General features: G+C 42.5%; 2 protein-coding genes across 3 annotated transcripts in view; both read left to right on the top strand.

The window, feature by feature from the left end:
• Window positions 1–1,278, top strand: part of KIF6 (kinesin family member 6) — a 144,069-nt gene extending 142,791 nt beyond the window's left edge. Inside the window, exon 22 of the mRNA XM_081854155.1 lies at window positions 1,190–1,278. Within this exon, the coding sequence (XP_081710281.1) occupies window positions 1,190–1,206 (17 nt within the window). The 3' untranslated portion in view covers window positions 1,207–1,278. The remainder of the gene's footprint in view (window positions 1–1,189) is intronic.
• A 5,192-nt stretch (window positions 1,279–6,470) lies between these two features.
• Window positions 6,471–20,969, top strand: LOC309337592 (potassium channel, subfamily K, member 16-like). 2 transcript variants are annotated; one of them, XM_081854225.1, is made up of 5 exons: window positions 6,471–7,039; window positions 11,423–11,537; window positions 12,409–12,575; window positions 16,713–16,874; window positions 19,727–19,939. In XM_081854225.1, the coding sequence occupies exons 1-5, from the start codon at window positions 6,827–6,829 to the stop codon at window positions 19,796–19,798; spliced, it is 729 nt and encodes a 242-aa protein (XP_081710351.1). In that variant the 5' UTR covers window positions 6,471–6,826; the 3' UTR covers window positions 19,799–19,939. The 2 variants fall into 2 exon arrangements, with proteins under 2 accessions (XP_081710351.1, XP_081710350.1); XM_081854224.1 differs by having other exon boundaries at window positions 6,475–7,039; window positions 16,713–16,878; window positions 19,727–20,969.
• The last annotated feature ends 220 nt before the right edge of the window (window positions 20,970–21,189 follow it).

Raw genomic sequence — 21,189 nt, 5'->3', positions numbered from 1 at the left:
CTCTTGCAATCTAGCTAGAACCTCCTACTCACCTTCGAACTTTTTTCAGATTGTATTGATCTGCAAAGCCATGTATAACTGATTTCCAGGTCCCATGATGAATGCAGGAACCCTCTGGTCTAGATTTTACAGTCAGGAAACTTTCAACTGCAGTTAATGTACCTTTCAAAGAGTTTCTGGTGTACATGACTCCCATATCTTCTGGGATAGAGTCAAAGCCACAGCTTCCAATAATATATAATATATATAATATATACTCCTTTTTCTGCAGCAATTTTTCTGGCTGCAGTTCAGGATCAGGGTCACAGCAGGTGTTTATGAAAGTATTGAAAATAACCAACCATTTTAGAAAGATTTTGGAATTTTATTTTTGAATCAATAGTGGTTTAGGGGGAATGCTATCTAAGCACCCATATTTACAGCTCCTTTTCCTAGTGACTATCTTTCTCAGTCAATGGCTGTCTTTACGCTGAATGAAAACCAGAGCAATGGTGGTTCTTTTCTTCCTGCTCTAGGAAGCTAGTTGCCCAATGCCCTCTCTGGCATTGTGGAGCCTGTACTAGACTTTGGTAAATCAGTGAACTTAGGGCGATGAGAAAGGCCATATGGTGCCTAGAGTGAAAAATGTGCTGTGAAGCTGACTGAGCATGAGTAAAACAACATAAGTTTGCTTCAGTGTGGTGGTCAGGGTGGTGAAGAGGGCCCATTTCTCTACCTCTATCACACCCTCAAATAGTTGTCCCTTTTCAACAGTCTGAAGTCTGTTGAGATCTACTCCAGGGAATGGCATTTTAGATCATTTGGAAGCCCATTCTGAATTGTTTGCAAGGTATTTCAAGGATAAAGTCTTGATGCCACAGCCACATTCACTGTAGTCACCAGTGAGGTGTCAGCTACAACTTCCAATGTAACTTCTTGGGATCAGTTTTAGTCGGATTTGGAGCTGTAGAACCTTTGGTGCTGTTTCCCCACCTTCAGCTGGAGGTCACTAGGGTGGTCATGCCCCAGGACATGGATCTTGTGCTGATACATTGAAAAAGCCCAGAAACAATTCATGGTATCACATTTCTTGAGGTTGAGAACTGTAAAGAAGAAGGCCGGTCTTTGCTTTTCCTAACATTCCTAGATTAATAATTACAAGTTTAAACCTAATGATTTGTGCCTGGCACCTTTATCTTTTCCCTTTCAGGATTGGGAAACAAATGAATTTTGTCATACAACAAGCTGCCATTTCAAAATAAAAACTAGCAGTGCCAAGCTACTGCAACACCAAATGAATGGACCTTTGAGCTGCAGCTGAATTTACAGGAGGCAAAAAACATTGGTTTTGTCCAAGGAATAACATGACAAGACGTAAGCAACCGGAGAGGATATCCTAGCTTATGCTATGGGGAATCGGATGGCCATTTTATGTAGCTTGTAAATGTTTCGATTATTTAGAAATTCTAAGAACACTTTCCCATGCCTAGCACAAGCAGAAGCACTCTTTGCCTGGGATATTTATTTATTTTTTATCCCTGGGAATCTTATGAAAGAGTTGCCCAGTTCTCCCCAGGTTGGATTTACACATCATGTTAGGGTTTGGGTTTTTTTCTTCGCTGTTATTTGCTTTGGCTCAGTAGCACTGTGCAAAACACAGCAATTATTTTTATCCCTTATAATTTCATTTAGAGTTGTTAATTTAATGCCAACAAACTTTTTTTAAAAAATTGTGAAAAGCCAACTTTCATATATTTGGATATTATGAATTAGATTGCTAAATCCGATCTTTATTATAAAATGAGATTTTCATAGCTGTATTTGCAAAAGAATGAGGTTGTTAGTTAAACTGTAGTCCATGGAGTCCTAGTTTGTCAGGTTGAGAGCTCTGTGTTTTTAAACTGCTGGATTATTTTTCCAAATTTGTTTTTGCTTTTTTGCATATAGGCTTTTCATTATTGCCCTTGAGATGCTGAGAACCTGTATGTTTGTGGACCCTCTTCCCCTCTATTTTTGGATAATGTATTATCATCAACTATTGTTGGAAACGTTTGTGCTCAAAAATCAGTTTCTGTTCAGGGCTTTGCTGAATGATGACTGCCATATATCAGAAAATAATATGTTACTAAATACAGAAAAACCACCCAAAAAACATCACTTGACACAAGCTGAGAATTAATCAATGTGTAAAGGAAAATTGTAATGTTTATCCTGAATTTCTCCTTTTTATGTCAGTAAAATCCACATTCTAAAACTTCTAGACAAGGAGCTTTACCTCAGAGATTCACAGAATTTGTCATAGTGGGCATTTGAAGTGTGTTTGCATGCATTTTATTTGTGGGGGCTCAGTAAAGCAAAATAAAGACACACTCAGAGAAATAGAGAGATGGGGAGAGACAACAACAGCCATATGCAATTGATGCTTTATTTTTCAAGCTGACTACACATTTTCTGCAAATGGCCCTGAGATTTATTTATTTTTTAAGAAAACATTTATGACCTATGGGCTATTGACACTCAGAAGCAATATGTGTGGGAAGGAGGGTGTTTAACCTTTTTCATGTCTGTATCTTTGCCTCTCCAAATTACCAGTTCCCAGTTCCTTGGCCCCTTGAGATGGGGGGGGGGGGGAATCAAGAGAAGATGCTTTGAGCACCGAAAAGGTTGAGCAGTTCCTCTCTCACCGTGGCTTCTCTGCTTTGAATTCTCCTTCCTGAAGCTGCTTTCTTTCCTTCCTTCTTTCCTTCCTGTCTCTAGTATAACACAATGTGTAATGAACCAGTTTCCCAGAGGAGTGATCCTTGCAACAACCATATGACGGTTGTGTCGAAAGAAGCCATGTGAGCCATTTCATCCAACCATCTTCTCATGGCAGGAAATCCAGAGCTAGAGCATCCTCAGTGGCTAAATATATCTAGTTCCTTGAACTTTTCCTCATAGCACCTGCCCTTCATACTGGCAGCTATCTACATTACCCTCTTCTGAACCTGTTCCCATTTGTCTGTGGTGCTCAGAACTAGAAGATATACTTCTCATGACTTGGTATCTATGGTTATTTTAATGCAGCCTAAATTCACATTCACCTTTTTTGCAGCTGCAGCACACTTGGCAGCTGCAGCCAGATTGGGTACCTTTAGAATGCAATTAGGATGAGGATCTGTACCCTTCTAATAAGAATGAAGTAAATAACCAGAATCTCCATGATGCTGAATGGTTTCACCTTTCCTCCTCAAAACAAGAATCCTGCTTAAGTGCAGCCAAAATCCATAGCACAGCCTCCAGGATTAGCATTTGGGGAAAGCAGAAAACCACTTTGGGCCTCTCCTCAAGTGAAGTCTGGGGACCACAGCACACAGCTACAATCCCCACAGAAGGCACATGAGTTACACTGCCAGTCATGTGCAGGCAATAGACCAGCAATTCATCTCCAGGCCAAAAACATAGGCACAGACATGGTATGAAGAAATGTCAGCTAGAGTTTGACAGGAGTGCAACCTGCTTACAGCTTCTTGATTGTCACTCACAAGTTTTGCTAACTTAAATTAAGCGGGTTTAACGGAATATGCAAAACGGGTGCAGTTTGGGGAGCTCATCATCCTGGTGTTGTTTACGTTCCCCTTCAGCACTTGAAGAACATGTGGTTCTGAGTTATAAACACTGACCAGTTTGCACAAGGAATCTGACTGAGGCCATAAACATGAATTGTAAGCACATCCGTGCAGCAGGTGTTTAATAGGGTCACTTGCAGGTAAATATGCATAGAATTGTAGTTCTAATGTGCTATACAGAAACACATTATTTCCACACTCCTTGGGAAAACGACTTTGCAGAGCAGAAGCTACAGTTGTGAATATGGGTTTGTTTTTGTCTTTCAGCCTACTTAACCACCAGTGGAAAGGCTTTCTTTGGTAAATAGTATCACATGCACACTGAATACTAACCAGGGTGATAGTAAACCAATGGCTGTGTAAACTTGCCAATATAGTAAATACTATTTATCGGTTCCAGGCAGGGCAAATTACTCTGACTCCACCTGCTTTGTTTGCAGAGAATCCCTGGGTGAGAAGAAGACTCTGATGAGCAAAGATTACCAGGAGTAATAATCACCCCTCCAGCCTTACGATTTTTTATCACGAAGGGAAGCCAAAGAAGGGTAGTAAATGAACACAATTACATACTGCTAGACCACTGAAGCTGATTTATTAAGATAGTTTATAAAGTTTCAAGCCAATGCAGTGGGCAAGTCTTCCGGAGCTTTCTTCCACTGGCCAAGTGAAGACAAGCGCTAGAGATATTTGGTGACTCTCTTCTGGTACCCCCACCACCCTGAGGTGGCTGTGGCCAGGACTCCCGAGAAGGCAGCCCAGGTTCTCATGGTGTATGAAGCTTAATATGACCCACTGGCATCTGGCCAGCAGGGCCAGGAATGGGTCTCCTGAGGTCCCTCTGGTCACTGAGAAGGATCCACCACCACACCAGGGCCAGGTTTTGCATGCCATTGAGGCCCAGGAGCACTTCACTGAGGATTCATTTAGGCACTGGGGGCATACGCACAGCAGCCAGGAGTGATTCTCAATATTTAGCAAGCATTTAAATAACACTCCCTTCAAAGAAGCCCAGTTGTTTATCAGACTAAAGCAAAACTAAAAATTAACCGTTACTGTGAAGCCTGAAAATATAAGACATTGCCATACTCTTGTTCACGTAAGGGGGGAAAAACCTAAATTATGTAAATAAGGACACATAAATATAAAAGCATTTGGTATTTAAAGAAACAAGCAAACATTCTGGAGGATTGTGCCCTATAGCATTTTCCATTCTGGGAGGGTATGATGGTGTCTGGCTTGTATTAGATTAGGCTTTTGAATGCACTGTCCATGTCACTGATCTGTAGATCTCAGAAAATAAAATGTCTTTGTTAAATAAATGTAATTTGAGTTAGCCACTTCATTTTCCTTTCAGGCTATTCAGCTGGGATGCTCATCTGTCTTGCATGGGCAATTGATTCTTCAAAAATAAATACTTCTTTCTACTGAAACCTGATTATTAACCCATCTCAGGATGTATCTTATCCAGGAGCTTTGTTTAAAAGAACAACCACTGTGTGGTACATTTTATTTTCCATTAATTGATCTGTGGTGCCTGCTATTTTAACATGCTTTTAACATGATTCCTGCCATTAGAGGCAATAATCATGTCAAAAGTCATTAGAAATCATTACATTTCACCTAACAAATTGATTTGTTTCCATATCAACAAGCTGTCATTGGTTTTAGCTATAAAAATCTCCAGTACTGCAGCATCCAAACACGGCGCTAAATTCAGGGGAAGTTTCCACTTGTTTCAAAAGCCAGGCAAAATCCCAGAAACCGGGTTTTCTCCTAAACAAGATATTGCTGTTGCCACCCATTCTCCTGAATCACCACCTTCCATTTGGTTACATATTTATTTTTGGCAATTATATACCACACAGTTACTCATGTCCTTTAGGCAATTGACAAATTAAAACTAAATAAAATGTAAAATCAATAACTAAAATACTTTTTTATTTATTAAATTTCGTACTACCTCTCCCCAGGCATTGGGTAGTGTAGAGGTTTTTAATTCACCTACCTGAGATCTTTCAGCTGGAGGTAAAACAGAGAGAATGAGACCTGAATGTAAAGGATGTGCACTAGCACAGCAGAGTGTGGTCCAAAGGCATGTGAGCCCAACACTTATCTGAAGTCAAGGAAGTCTGGATGTTGTTAATGGCTGGATGGGTGACCGCCTGGGGATTGTATGTGCATCACCTTGGATTCCATGACAAATGGAAAGCAAGATATCAAAGTGAGCAAATAAATAGGAGCCCTAGCTCAAGATCATCAGTGTGATGCTTTCTTTGCAAGTGGTGCTCTTCTGGTTAACAAAAACCATGCGCCTTAAAGCAAAATAGGGAATTGCTTATTAAAAAGGGAACCAGGGACTGGTTTTTTGGTCAAGGATCTTCCATGTGCACCCAAGACAATTTCTGACTAACCTTGGAACTTCTCTGCCGCTTTCTGTCCACAAACCCATTGCTTCCTTCCAGGCAAATCTGTGGGACCATCTGAGCTACAAAAAGTAACCTTTAGCCAGCTTCCCACACACACCTTAGACTGAAAGGGCAACCTAGAGATGGGAAGCAGCAACGATGAGAGATTCAGTCATGTACAAACATCAGCAACACAGAATACAGCTGAAAAGCTGGGAGGCGAACTTGTTATGCCAAGGATGAGAGTCTAGTTTGCAATTAATAAGGCAGACAAATGTGGCATTCTCCCTATATTACAACCAACAGTTAGCAGCCTTTTGGGGGCATTGGGTTTTCCCTTTGCTTCAGGACATCTTTCCTCAAGTAACGTATCTTTGTACTGTTGTCTAGCAGTTATAGCAAAGTGCTGTGAGCATCACAGCTCCTGCACTTTCCCACTGGCCGTTCCACCAACATGAGCCACAGTTGATCAGTAACTTTTTATCAGTATTGGCCCATCCAGGAAATTAGGATATCGGCTTCGAGAGCAGAGCCACCTTACACTCACTATTCCTTAAAACTATGTGAAAGTCTTCATAGGACAGACGGCTACAGTAGGTCTTTAGCCGTAAGTGTGCTGCTCCCAGCTGAAGGAAAGATAAAGGGGTGTGTGAAATCTGTTTGCATTAGTCTCATGTTATCCAGACCTGATGCTCATAAAGCTGTTTAAACAGAATCTCAGCAGCGTGAGCCGAGAATACAGCCGTGCGATTCTTCCGTGCCTCTTGGAACAGGAACATTAACCCAGTGAGTGCTCCACTCAACTAGGTCGCCTCTGCCTTCCCAACAACAGTCATGCCCTACCTCACAGTGTGCAACCGGCAGCTCAGCTGGACTCTGCCCCTGGTGCTGGGGTACCTCTTCTACCTCCTCCTGGGGGCCTTGGTGTTTCAGCTGCTGGAAAAGCAGGCAGAAGCCAAGACTCGGGACCAGTTCCAAATGGAGAAACTCAAATTCCTGCAGAACTACACCTGCTTGGATCGACAAGCCCTGGAACAGTTTGTGCAGGTAAGGAGAGCAATCCCGAGGAACCCAACTTTATGGTCATCTTTGCATCATGTAACTTTAATGGTGGGGTGGGTGGCTGGTGTGCAGGAAATCCTGACATAGGATTAGAAGTTGGGATTTGGGTCTTCTACAACTTCTGATACTATGGTTCCAGAGAGGATCTGTGCCCGTAGGAATTGAAAATGAACAACAGCCAGCAGAGAATGCCCAGAAAAGATAATATGATTAGGAGAAATCAGTGCTGTGGAAACACCCATGTATGCAGCAGCCATTTTGATTTTCTTGAATTTTCTCTCTGATCCCTAACCCCTTTTCAAAATTTAGCAAAGCAGCTAATATTGAGTTTGAAATTATACTACTGTTCCAGTTTCCCCTTTTCATCCCATGAATAAGGTTTTACAGTGGAGTATATGTGTGTTTTAATATGACCAAAGGCTTCCTTCCACAATCTGTTTTAATGATTTTTTAAATGCACATGTGTTTCTGGTTTCCTGCATGTCTTCCCTTCAAGGCTGCACCTTCAGTGGGTGAATATTGTTGTTTCTTAACTTTCCAGTAGTTTTTGAATAGGGAAATGTTATTCTTTCCTCTTTTCCACTCCCCCTCCCCCACCCAGAGTGGATTGCTCTGTGGAGTGTGGCTGTGTGGCCACAAGTGTGATGTCCCTCCCCCTGAAACTTTCTGTGGACATGGAACTTGTAAACAGACCCAAATGCACATAAATGTGTACCCAAATAGGTTCTGCATTCATCATTATTTGTTGCTGTTGCTATTACTATTGCTTATAAGTGTTTTTGCCACAAACACTTGAGCAACTATATCCCCAAATTATTTGCCCATTTCTGTTCATGGAAGAAGATTTAATGAGAAATGCATTTCCTTTGTTAAGATAAAACTAAGGATGTTAAATATATGGAGTTGAGGAAACCATGCAGTGCACATCCACTGACACCTGGCTTTCCAGTTCGTTACTGATAGATATTGAATGAGTTATCAAAACTAGGCAGAATAGTTCTCTAGATTTAAAGGGCTGCATATGAAATAGTAAATGTAGATACAGTTGCTAAGGAATAATGGGAAATTTAATCCTTTGTTTAATTTAAAAATCTCAATTCTACCATGAATTTTGAGATCCTGTTTCTGAGAAAACAAGCTTTTATTTCACTACTTGAAATGTTTAAATGAGTTTTCAATCATTTAGCTGTGCTCCCATTTGAAACCAGTGGTTTTGCATTGGGCATAATAATGGTTATGAAGAGTAACAGTTTACATGCATGCCTGCAATTCTCACATGAAATCCTGACACTGAGTTTTAGGGCTCTTGTGTCACTGAAACCTGGATGCACTCCAGAGTTTGGTAGGACTAGATAAATTGGGGAGGGGGGGCTGAGCTAAAGGGATGAAAGTTATGCCAGAGGATGCTGAGCCGAGCTCCTTGGTTGTAGAACGAGAAGTGGAGGTTTTCTGGATAATAAGGGAGGACTAGGAATTGGGGCTTTGGGGAAATTTCTAGGTTAAAAAAAAAACCAGAAGAAAAGTGAGAGACTTTGGGGCAATAGCTGAGAGTAGTGAAAATAGGGGAATCTGAGATTCTGGGGTGACATAACTAAGGAGGAAGAAATAGCACAGCAAGGAGAAAAAAGAGAGCAGTTCTCCCCAAGAAAGGGGGCTTCAAAGCTGAAGGTAGAAGGAGAGGGGGCTTTGGCCAGCTGATGGGCTTGAAAAGAGAGAGCTGAATGCCTTATTCTTATTCTGTAAGTCATAGAATCATAGAATCATAGAGTTGGAAGAGACCACAAGGGCCATCGAGTCCAACCCCCTGCCAAGTCGGGGGTCCATAGGAGTGAAAGAAAGGCTAAGATAGAAGATGAGTTGGGAAGGGGTCCACAAAAGACAGACGAATCCCCTTGATCAGCCAGAGATTCCTAGCCACTATTATGAACAGCATTCCCTCTTAGGCTTGAGCTGGGCTCCAGAAATTAACATAGAAACAAAGACTGTAAATCCCGCCTTCCTGACAGTGAATAGGTTTAAGAAGCTTTTGAATGGTGCCAGCTGGGAAGAGTTTGTCTAAAGAATTGCAAAAGGCCTTCTGGAAAAATATTATTCTGCTGTCTATATGAAATGAGGAAAAGGAGTAACATATGTTCTGGGCTCTGCTGGCAAGATCCTCAGGCTATCAAAACTTATTGATTAGTAATTGTGTGGGGGAGCAAGTGGTGGCTAGAGGGAATGACATGTAGGGGACACTATCTTGGTTATCTACTTCCAGGAAGAATCTGATGTCCTTTTACTTTTAAATTTACACATTTCTGACAGCAAGAGCTTAGGCTACTTCAGAGGGTGATGGATTCCCATTGATTGGGTTTTGTTAAACAGAGGTTGGATGGTCATCTGTCAGAGATTCTTTAGCTGTTATTACAGCATTGCAAGGGGTTGGGCAGTTCTATGATTCTATGAAATGTATTTAATGTTGTCACCCACCCTGGAACCTTGGGCTGAAGGGCAGGTAATAAATATTTACCAGATGCTCTTTGCAACTCAGCTGCTTGGACATGTGAGCCTGGCTTTCTGTAATGCCATAATTAACACTTCCATCTGAGTTGCAGGCTATCACAGCAAAGCTGGATATGCTTAGGGGTGCTTCATAACATACACAAATTGCTATTTTGTTTTAACATTTTCTCTGGCACATTTTAAACAGAAGACCCCCTGCACATTGCTGTCCAAAGCCAAACAATGCAGGTCATTTGGGGAGCGAGGAGCTGAGCATTTTCTCCTGTTATATAAGCAGAAGTTCAGAAAAGCCAGGGCATGTGCATAAGTGCTTTCATTAAAAGGAAACTTTTCTGATGTAGTCAAAACAAAATAAAAAAATTCCTTCCAGTACCACCTTAAAGACCAACCAAGTTAGTTCTAGGTATGAGCTTTCGTGTGCATGCACACTTCTTCAGATACACAGATACATTTTTTTGATGTAGGTATGCCACAAGGATTACAGCAGTGGTTGCTATACAAACAAAACCACTAGAGGGCACCAACATTTCAGCTACAACACAACAGCTTTTAAATATCTCTCGTCAAAATAAATCATCCACGACCTTGTTCAGTAAATAGGAATCCTTATCACCACCCTTGGCTTCATACTATTGTAATCTTAGCACACTCTTTTGATGTGAGGCTTCATGCTAAACCATCACTCAGCACCCTTGAGTCTGCAAGGCTGAACTTCTCAGCATCTGTATCTATCTGTTGGGTTTCTCTGCTGACTCCTTTCTGATTTCTGTGGCACATGAAGCGGGTTCATAAGGTTAGGCATTTTCTTGGGCCACAGCCAATGGCAGATTTGGCTCACCCCAGACACAGCATTGGAGTGTTTAATCACAAACAGTAGCGTACATGGGCATAGCCAAAGGGGGAAGGAGGGGCAGCTGCTTCCCCCAAATCAAGTAAATCAATAAAAAATACTTGTGTTTCTGCCCCCACCAACATAAACCCTGGCTATGCCCATGGTAGCGCAAGACCTTTAACACAGGACTAGGGAACCTGAGATCCTCCAGATGTAGCTGGATTCCAACTCCCATCAGCCTCTGCCAGCATGGCCCATGGTGAGGGATGGTGGGAGTCCAACAACATCTGGAGGGCCACAGCCCAGCCCTGATTAAATTGGGGTGGGGTGGGGTAAGAAATTGAGGGAACCCAAAATTGATGCATTTGCTTGTCCCCAACTGTGGTTCTCCAGTTGCTATGAGACTTTATCTCTCACCAGCCTCAGCCAACATGGCCAATGCTCAAGTTGGATGGGAGTTGTAATGCAGCAGCTGGAAGGTCACAGGTTGCTCCTCTCTACAGGCACAGCAGGGAGCAATCATGTCAAGGACAATGTCTGGGACATCAGCAACCAGGTAGTTAGAACACAGCTGACATGTATTTATTTGTATGTATGTATTTAACAGGTATGTCTCCCCTTCTTTTCCCTAATACACTTTGGCCCTTCTTTTCCCTAATACACTTTGGCCCCCTTCCATTAGCCCGCTCAGATCACAGTGTTGATCACAGAGTGCAGGAGCAATGCAAAATCATATCTACAGTCCAAACAGTTCCAGCGTTAACCAAGAAATCCTTGCCAGGAAACCATTTTATGATTTTTTGCATATACAGAGCCACCTTATGAAGCTAGGTGAGCATGTTGGTGTATCAAGAAGTACTGCTTACTTTGGCTCATTGACCGTTGTCCTTTTCAGCCCTGCTACAAAAGCAGCTGTTGACAGACTGAACCTGTGGCCGCATAAATGTGCTTTACTCTCTGGCTGGTGAGACTCTCCCATTTCATGATGTGACAACATTCTTCTATTCCTCCCCCTGTAAATGATCCCACTTCAGGTCATTATGGAAGCCTGGGAGAAAGGTGTCAACCCTGAAGGGAACTCCACCAACCCCAGCAACTGGGACTTCAGCAACAGCTTCTTCTTTGCTGGAACGGTGGTCACCACCGTAGGTAAGGTGAGCTGGGTGTTTTGCGGGAGGTTCCCCCCGATAAATCTTTCCTAGTTGGAGTTCTGCAAGATTTTCAGTGAAGTACTGAATCATCTGTGACTGATGGTACAAAGCGAACCTGGCAAACCTGCGTGAGAAGGGTCTTGAACATTGAAATATGTATTTAAAAAGCCATATATTCAACCAACGCCTATTTTTATGCGTACGTTTTCCATGACTAATTGTCTGGTCCTGTAGGATGGAGTGTGTGTGTGTGTTGTGTGTAGTCAGTTTTGCATGTGTTGAAGTCTATGACGTGCATTCCAGCAGTAACTAGTGCCAATCAGAACTGGTAGGGCAGTAGCCATGGAGACCCAACAGTAGGTGGAGCCACAACAGATGACAGGCATAGCCAACTCATTCTAGTTTTGTCTCCAACCTCTTCCCTGTTGAAGGCAACACTGAAACTAAGGAAGAGGAACTGGTGAGAAGAATCATCCCCAGTAAAAAGGCAGGCAGGTGGGGTTTGGGTGAGATTGGTGGGGCCCTAATGGACTAGCTGCCACTATTGCATACTCATGGAAGTCTGAAAGTGTCTGCTTTGTAAATATACAGCATGAACCAGCCAATGCTCTGTAGCATTTCTACCCTTGCCCACCAAGGAATAAGTCCCATAGAATTCAACAGAGTGTGCTTCTGAGCTATATGCTGCCCACTTTTTCCCAACAAATGTGCTTCAAATAAATGGAGTGCAGGGAGTCTGTAACTTCATCTGGAACTTGGGATTAGTCACCCAATATAGATGACTATTCCACGTCCGATGTGGTAAAAGCAAATGTTGAGCTCTATTAAGCGAGTGTGACTATTTTCAATTCTTTTTGCTTTTCATTCAGGTTATGGGAATTTGGCCCCCAGCACAGTCCCAGGGCAGGTCTTCTGTGTGTTCTATGCCTTGTTTGGAGTGCCCCTTAACCTGGCATTTCTCAATCAGCTGGGGAAAGGGCTCACCATTCACCTGATCAACTTGGAGAGATGGGTCCACAAGCCAGGCCGAGCTCAGGTACAGATGCTTGTTCAACATTGATACCCTTTCCTTGCTTTTCAGAGATGACTTTTATGCATCATTTTAGGACAGGCAGGGGTGCCTTAGACTCATTATAACTCATACAGATGTTGCTTCCTGTGACAGTAATTGGCTGACTCAGGACTTTGGGACAGGGATGTACTTGAATTTCCAAAAAAAGAAGAAGAAAGCTTTAAATTGAACAGATACAGGTTGCAAACACCCATGGCTGCTGTCAAGTCAGTTCTCTGTTCTGTGTCATTTTCTCATTTACCAGAACCTATTCCTACAAACCACTATAGAAAAAAATGTGTCAGACTTCATTTCAGCAAATGCAGTTCAGGAAGTCTTATAAATGTAAAGGATCCCTCATATGAATAATAACAAATGATTCCAGATGGCCTGTGGCCCCAAGAGAAAATGTTGGAGGAAGCAGGCAAGGTTTCGTGGAAGGAGATGGGGACAGAGTTGGATGGTGGTGATGTGCAAAATGAAAGTAATATAAAAACAGGCTTGCCAGAACACAGTGACAAATGACAGACATGACAAAAGTTTTTTTTTTTTTTTAAAGAAACTTTAACAAGTGGAAACCACCCTACCCCTCAAAATTTGTAGAAATTTATTTTAAAAGGAACAAACAACCTTCACTACCCAGTAAATCTAAACTATCGAAAGGTCATCAGGATGAGTGGTCTGTTCAAGTTGAGTGAGACACTCAGTCTTTCGTGGAGAAGACAAATTGCAGGAAGGTGTAATTGCTTATGGAAGTATAACGTGAGCTAAAGAGAAACCTTTGTTTTACTGAGAACACTGGTGCCTCAAGACAATATTGCCCCATGGAGATAGCCGTCAGTGTTTCCTGTCAGTAGAACTTAAGTTGCACAGTTAGTTCTTGGAACAAACCAAAAAAATCAATTGCATAAAAATGAAGGTGACCCCTGCCTGGGTAAAGTAGGCCACATTGGAAGCACTAGAAATCAAAGATTTCTCCAGGCAGCAGCAACACGTTCCTCCATCCATCCAACCAAAAGGCATGGTCAAAATTCAAGGACACATCACAGCCAGGCAAAAGTACTCAAGAGGACCTGAGGCAGGGCCAGTGAGGGGTGTGGTCTGGGGAGGTGGCATAGCCTGGAAAGCATCCTATGGGGCCTGAGATTCCCCACCCTTGTTCTAGAAGGTTCCAGGTTGCATACCAAGGGGGGCCTTCTCCATCCTCTTTCCATTATCTTTTTTGCTCTGGGATGGTAGACAGTACCTTGCTCTGAATACATGCCCAGCACCTGAAAGACACGGAAATGTTTGTCAGACGCATTCTGCTCAATCCATACCTACTCATTTGACTGCTTTATATCCTCTCTCCTTATACAACAATTTCCAGTGTGAATTAAGAGGGTCTGAGGAAATTTTGAGTAGCTGTCAGCAGGGGCAACCATATCTGATCTAGTGAATGCCTAACCCAGCACAAAGTGGGAACCAGGCAGGTCCTTATGACCGCACAATAGGCTTTGGAGAAATCATCTCCAGTGCAGTGTACCCTCACCCTCTCTTCTCCCAAGTCTTGGATCTGGAATAAGGGCAGGGGTTGTCCCTGACCTTGCACTGGACTTCATAGACACCCAGAAGCAAACAAGACTTCTTGCTTGTTCCTTGGACCTAACCAGAAATGAGAATTTACCTCAACCCTTGAGTCAGAGACTGGGATCAGACGCTGTAGCAACCAAAAAATTCAGCTAAACCTCTAGGGCCAGGCAAACTTTGTAGATGCCTCCTCTGAATTACAACTGTTCACAGGGATATTCCAGGAGACAATTGTTTGTGCTCGTTCTAAACTGTGTGGCCCGTACCACACAAAGGAACCTTTTCCCTCCTGAGAAAAACAGATTTCATGTGGTGTGTGTTTTAAAAATGAGCATGTTCCATGACTCCATGACAAAGGAAAAAGACATGCAGGAAAAAAGCCATTTATAAATCATTGTTCCCAGAAATAGCAGACACCATCATCCCAACCTAAACCTCTGCCTTTGGAACTTAGGCTAGAATCACTTACATAGCAGTTTGTCACACTGGACTCAAAGGGACTTAGTCACAAGTAAAAATGTTAATCTCTCACGACATATCAAGTTTTGAAATCCTAGAAGTAGGATGAAAGACTGCAATTTCACAAAACACAAATATCAGACAGATTATTCATATTATTTCCCAGTATAGTATGCTTTCTAGATATGACTATGCAATCTTAGAGGGAAGGACATTTTTTGGTATTTTCTCAAAGCAGATTTTCTTCCACTACTTTCTTATTTAGAAGGAACAAAAATCCTACCTGACATAATTCAGGGGAACTGCAGATTTTTAAACTGCTCTAGTTGCCTCCTAGCCCACAAACTTTACCTCTTTTGCAGAAAAAAAATTGCATATGAAAGTTCTTGTGGCTAGTTGTATCAGCAGTCCTGTCCACTGCATTCCTAATTAACTGTTTCCTAACTCCATAAAATGTTTTCTGGGGTCAGTCTTGGATCCCTGTTCTGCACCACCAATTGTCTATTGCCAAGAATCTGTCTTCATCCGTTCTTGACTCCCACTCCTCACCTTACCAGCCCCTTGCCTTCTTTTTCTTTTTTAACAAGTTGCTATCTGTTATTCTTTTTAACAAGCCCATTCCCTGTTGTTTTAATATGTGATCAAGGTTGATCATAGGTTGCATCCATTGAAGTCGTCTCATTAGCTAAAGGACTTCTGCCTGCACAGCAGGAAGAAGAAAACAGACCAAGTCATGGTTTGATAAAGATTTATAGAATGCTAGGAGTAAGTTGTGGATGAGGCATTAATTAATGCTAGTTGATTAAACTTTTCTAGCCCCTGTGAGCTTGGAGGGGGGATACTCCTGTCTAGACATGGAAAGGGACACAAATTCTGTCTTTTCCTACTTTTTGTCTTTTTGCTGTGTAAAAGTCAGTCTCCGGAATACATGGTTAAGAGGCTAAGGACCGTCATCATTTACATCTGGGGAGGGGAGCCTCTGACCCATGGTCCAAACTTGGCCTGCCAGGCTTTCCCATTTGCTCTGAGAAGAGGTTCTGGGCAAACTACACCACCCACCCTGCACCTGACATACATATATGATGTCAGGTGTGGGGCAGGTAAGGGCAGGGCTTCAAAGGAACAATTGGGAGCTTAAAGTGAGTTCCCAGTTGTTCCTCTGCTGGAGCAGGGTGTTCTCCAGAGGGAGTGCATTCCAGGAGAGGAAAATGGCTTCCATTGACTGAAAACCACTTTTCCCTTCAGTGTTGTTCCTTGAACTTCCAAAAAAATGGAGGCTCGGTGAACAGTATGGGGCTGTTTGAAAGCCCTTTTGTAAACAGTCCTATGCTGCTCTCAAAAGGGTTTTCAAACAGCCCCACACTGCTCTTTGAACTTCTGAAATATGGAGGTTCAAAGAGCAGTGTGAGATTGTTTGAAAGCCCACTGGGAAGTGGCCCTGTGCTACTATTTGAACCTCCCGTTTTAGGGAGTTTAAAGAGCAGTATGGGGCTGCTTGCAAAAGGCCTTTCAATCAACCTGCACTGTACTTTGAAGTCCTGAAAACAGAGGCTTCAAAGTACAGTGGTACCTCGGGTTAAGAACTTAATTCGTTCTGGAGGTCCGTTCTTAACCTGAAACTGTTCTTAACCTGAGGTACCACTTTAGCTAATGGGGCCTCCTGCTGCTGCCGCGCCGCCGGAGCACAATTTCTGTTCTCATCCTGAAGCAAAGTACTTAACCCGAGGTATTATTTCTGGGTTAGCGGAGTCTGTAACCTGAAGCATCTGTAACCTGAAGCATCTGTAACCCAAGGTACCACTGTACACGGTCACCTGACATCATAGTGACAACAGATGATTGACAGATGGGACAAGGATCTGGCCTACCAGCCAGAAAAGGTTCCCCACTTCTGATTTACATGGATCTTTGCTCCATGGAAGAGGTTTTTAGAAGCTCCACTGGGGGGCTATAAAACAGTATGAAACAGGTATGAAACTATATGAAACAGCCTTTAGGTAGCTTATCTGAAAGCACTCAGACCAACCAGACCAAGTCATGCCAGGCAGAAGCATAGTTCTTCTAAACTGTCATTTCCCTTCTCATGTTTCTCAGGTGGTTCAGACTCTGACAATGGGATTCTTCCTGATGGTTGGGACTTTGCTTTTTCTGGTTTTCCCACCCATGATCTTCAGTTACGTGGAAGGCTGGAGTTATGGAGAAGGCTTCTACTTCACCTTCATCACCCTCAGCACCATTGGATTTGGAGACTATGTAGTAGGTAATAGAAAGGGTGGTGGTGGTGACATATTCTGCCCCTGAGATCATCCTCCTCTCCCAATTAACTTTGATTAGGAGGAACTCTAATGAAATCCAGGAATGTGATCACAGTGCAATCAGCGCATGTAACATCTAGATTATTCATGACTTCTTTGCTGAGGCTGCAAATAAGTGCCAAAATTGATTCATTCATGCATTCATTCACTAAACAGTGCTTAACCAGCTCTATTAAGAACTAAGGAGTTATACTTTCAAGGAGGAAAATACATTTGTTTAAAACATGCTCTTGCTTAAATCACATGCAGTCCAACCAATGTAAGCATCACACCAATGACAAAGTGAACTAATAGCAATGGCCATTTGCTTGTGATCAGGGCCGGCCCTACAATGAGACAGAGTGAGGCAACTGCCTCACGTGGCAGATGCTGAGGTAGGGGGAGTGACCAGGGATATGACTGCATCCCCTACACAAATGCTCTGGGGAAGGGCCCCATCTTGTTGTTTGCCTCAGACAGCAAAATGTCTTGAGCCAGCCCTGCTTGTTTACTGAGGCCATGAGTGAGTCTCCTCATTTATAGTGATAGGAACAGTTCCACACTAAGCAGCACAGGACTGACAGAAGAGTGCTCTCTTTCCCCTTCTGTTATTGTTATTTCTCCCACTCAATGCAATGTTAATGTCCTCCAATCCTGAAAGGAGTAACTGGAATTAAAAGTGTCTTGCTGGATCAAACCAATCAGGTCCATCTGGTCCAGCATTGCATCTTCAACATTCACCAGCCAGATGCTTCTGGGAAACTTATAAGCTGAGCATGATGGTGACAACCCTACATTTACACAAAGCATATATAGATGGGGGGGGGGGTTGGGGAGGTTGTATATACACATAGAGCCTGAAATGTGCTCAGCCAGGCTTCACAAAGCACGCAAAAAAAAATTGCTGTTCCTTTCATGTCCAAAAAATAATGTGTGTTTGGTGGCAATCTACACAAAAACATGTTGCAAAAAACCATGTGCTGCAAAATGGCACAGTCAAGATGACTTAACACACTATTCATAACATGGGAAATGCCTATGGTGGTGTTTTGTTTTGTTTTACTTTTAAACCTGTGTTCATAGACTGCTATAGGAGCTGACAACATTACGTGGTCTTCTTTTTGGAAACAGACATAAATGTTTGTTTCTTGTTCCTCATTGTATTTGCTTTGGAAGAAAAGGATTCCTTAAGATTGCCACTGATTTGTGCAGCAAGAAACTGTAGTGTGTTCTATTTTATTTATAGACACAAACACAAAAAAACCCCTCCATGCATAGGGAAGCTTATTTCACCCTAACTCTTTGGTTCCTCTTTCCCCCCCAAATACCACTTCCTGCATGCTGGTTTGCATTCATGCAGAGCCAGCAACATGTGAAACTTTCTTGCAGAGTCATGTGCTTTTCCTAAATCAACTTACAGGACTAAGTTGAGGTCATGTATATCCCAAATTGTTTTCTCTTGGCCTGTCAGGGGAGAGGACACAGCTCAGTGGTAGCACATATTATTTGCTTGCAGAAGGTCCCAGTTTCAATCCTCCCCCATGCCCCACCCCAGAAACTCCTGTTAGAAGAATTAGGTAGCAGACGATAAGAAAAGCACCTTTCTGCCTTACACTCTGTAGAACTATTGTCAATTGGAGCAGATAATGTTGGACTAGATCAGGAGTCAGCAAACTTTTTCAGCAGGGGGCCAGTCCACTGTCCCTTAGACCTTGCGGGGGGCCAGATTATATTTTTTTGCAGGGGGAAGAGAAAGAATTCCTATGCCCCACAAATAACCCAGAGATGCATTTTAATTAAAAGGACACATTCTACTCATGTAAAAAGACGCTGATTCCTGGACCATCCACAGGCCGGATTTAGAAGGCGATTGGTCCGGATCCAGCTCACGGGCCTTAGTTTGCCTACCCATGGACTAGATGAACACAGACATTCTGGCATTAGAAGCTAATTAGTGTATGCACCATGATTTTAAAAATCCTTCGTCACACTTTAACCCACAAAGCACTGGAAATATTGATGAATTCTAATTTGCTTGTTTCATGCTGTACTCTTCCTTTGAAGTTCCTTGGTTCCAGAATGACAACCTTAAGGTCATTTACAGGGTGTTCTGGAAATGTTCAGAATGTTCTCCGACCTGCCCCACTATTGGTGTTAATGCAATGATTTCAGCACTTATCACTAAAAGTTTGCCTACTTAATTTACAGTCAAGCTCTACTTATCTCCTATTATCAACTATGATTTTACTTTCATGCAGCTGATGAACTGGGCTTGAGCCGATGAAAGCTTATGCCGTTATTAAATGCGTTAGTCTTTAAAGTGCCACAGCAAGACTAATTTAGCTGCAAGCAACTAACTAACTATATTTTTTTCCTATGTTGCTGTCATCAGAGTAGCAAAGTTCAGGGACAATGACCTGGTGGCTATGGTAAGGATAGTTTCATTTAGATTTGTTCATGCTAACTGTAGAGCTGGTGGCAACATTGGGGATGGTGAGTAACAGTCTGGGAAAGTTGTAAACCTAGGGAAAGTAAGAATGGGCATAATCCAACAGACCACACTGTAAAGGCAGAAAAACCAAACCTATCCTAGGCATGCAACTCATAATGAGTATCCAGGAAAATATCACATCACTTCTAATCTGTGGGCAAATGCACACAGGTGGGATGCCAGTTAACAATCTTGCATGGTTCTGTACACATGTGTATATGAGTTGTGTATGTGTGCATGGTGTTCATTGTGTTGGCATATATTCCTCCCAACTGTAGAGAAACCAAATCTTACTTGTGGGTTTTCTTGGTTTTTTCTTCTAGGCACAGATCCTAATAAGCATTATATATCAGTGTACAGAAGCCTGGCAGCAATCTGGATTATTTTTGGCTTAGTCTGGCTCGCTCTGATCTTTAATCTGGGAGCTGACCTGATGGAGAAATTCCTACAGCTTAATTGGCAGAAGTCTGGCCCAGGCACTGCAGAGACAGCTGTCACCAAATTAGAGGATAACCCTGATCAACCCAGGATCCATATCCCTAGCTGAGAGTGACTAATGGATAAGCAACACAAAAAACCAACAACTCTCTTGTCCTTTCCCTTATGCCTACAAAGCGATGTTTGTGGGCAAAACATCTTGCATCAAATACTGTACATAATGAGTGGGTCACTTCATAAGGGAAAGGAGATTTTTTTGAAACAGAAGAAACCCTTTGACAATATGTACCGCAAACAGCCCAAGAAGGCTTTGGAGGAAAACAAACTGAAAGTGTCAATGCCACGTTTTCCACACATCTGATTCCTTCCGCAAATATACAGTCTACCATTAGACCACATCATCTTGTTTAATTCAATTCAGCATTTGGGCTGATGGATACCACTGTTTCCAGCAGGCGCAAACCAGCTGGCACTACCAAGGTTGCAACACACCATTTGTAGAGATTCATTTTTCCTCCAAAACTGATATCAAGAGAAACAAGGGAGAGTCACTGCTATCTACTTCTGTGTTTTCCTTAAGCAAACTGTAATCCGAAATCTCTCAAGTGGTTCTGATCTCTGTGGATAGAACAAGATTTAGATGTTCCCAGTTCCACCTGTTAAGAAAGTTTGGGACAGGTTCTGGTCTCAGGTTTCCAGACTGCCAACAGAATTTGTTCCCTCCCCTTCTTCCATTACCAGAGACAGAGAAAGGTAAACCAACTTATTTTATCCACTGCCATTGCTACAAATTTGAGGGTATTTGTAGGTTTAGGTCCTATGATCCCCAGAAATCTATACTACCAATTTAGGACTCCTTAAGCCTACAATGGACGTCTTCTCCCCTAGTGGGAAGAGAGATCAAGATTCTAGATGTCATCATGCTAGGCCAGCCAGCATTCAATAGATTTCCTTCCTCATGATCTTCTGGTAAGTGTGGATTGAGCTAGGTGACTACTGGATAGCAGTAATGTGTGAAAGGTTAAACTTTTCCTTAGCACATAGAAATGCCAATGGCTAAAACGAATGGGTGGGAAATAGATTTCTACATTCAGCAGTGAACCATGAGGGCAAATAAAATGTGAAAGAAATGCTTCCTCCTGTCCCTACTTCTGCTGATGGGAGAGGGAATAACCTGTGTGCTACATTCTGCATACTTCTGCCAAGTGGCTGCATGTATGTCCACATTGATCAGCAAGACAAAACCCTGACAAAGAAAGCTATTGAATGAAGATTATCTTCTGTGTATTACCAACCCCACTGGATCTTCTGGACAGATTGAGCCGACTGTCAAGAGCTCTGCAAATAT

This window comes from Podarcis erhardii (assembly GCF_964252035.2).
Source record: "Podarcis erhardii genome assembly, chromosome: 3".
NCBI lineage: Eukaryota > Metazoa > Chordata > Lepidosauria > Squamata > Lacertidae > Podarcis > Podarcis erhardii.
The sequence above is the reverse complement of the archived record's forward strand: the minus strand, read 5'-3'. Positions and strand labels throughout refer to the sequence as shown.

What these genes read in the sequence shown, in the direction of transcription:
- LOC309337592 (XM_081854224.1), top strand. Translation starts at nt 6,827, where the DNA reads ATGCCCTACCTCACAGTGTGCAACCGGCAGCTCAGCTGGACTCTGCCC. An exon ending in CCCTGGAACAGTTTGTGCAG is followed by an intron (nt 7,040 to 11,422) that starts GTAAGGAGAGCA and finishes ATCCCACTTCAG; the next exon opens with GTCATTATGGAAGCCTGGGA. An exon ending in ATTTGGAGACTATGTAGTAG is followed by an intron (nt 16,879 to 19,726) that starts GTAATAGAAAGG and finishes TTTTTCTTCTAG; the next exon opens with GCACAGATCCTAATAAGCAT.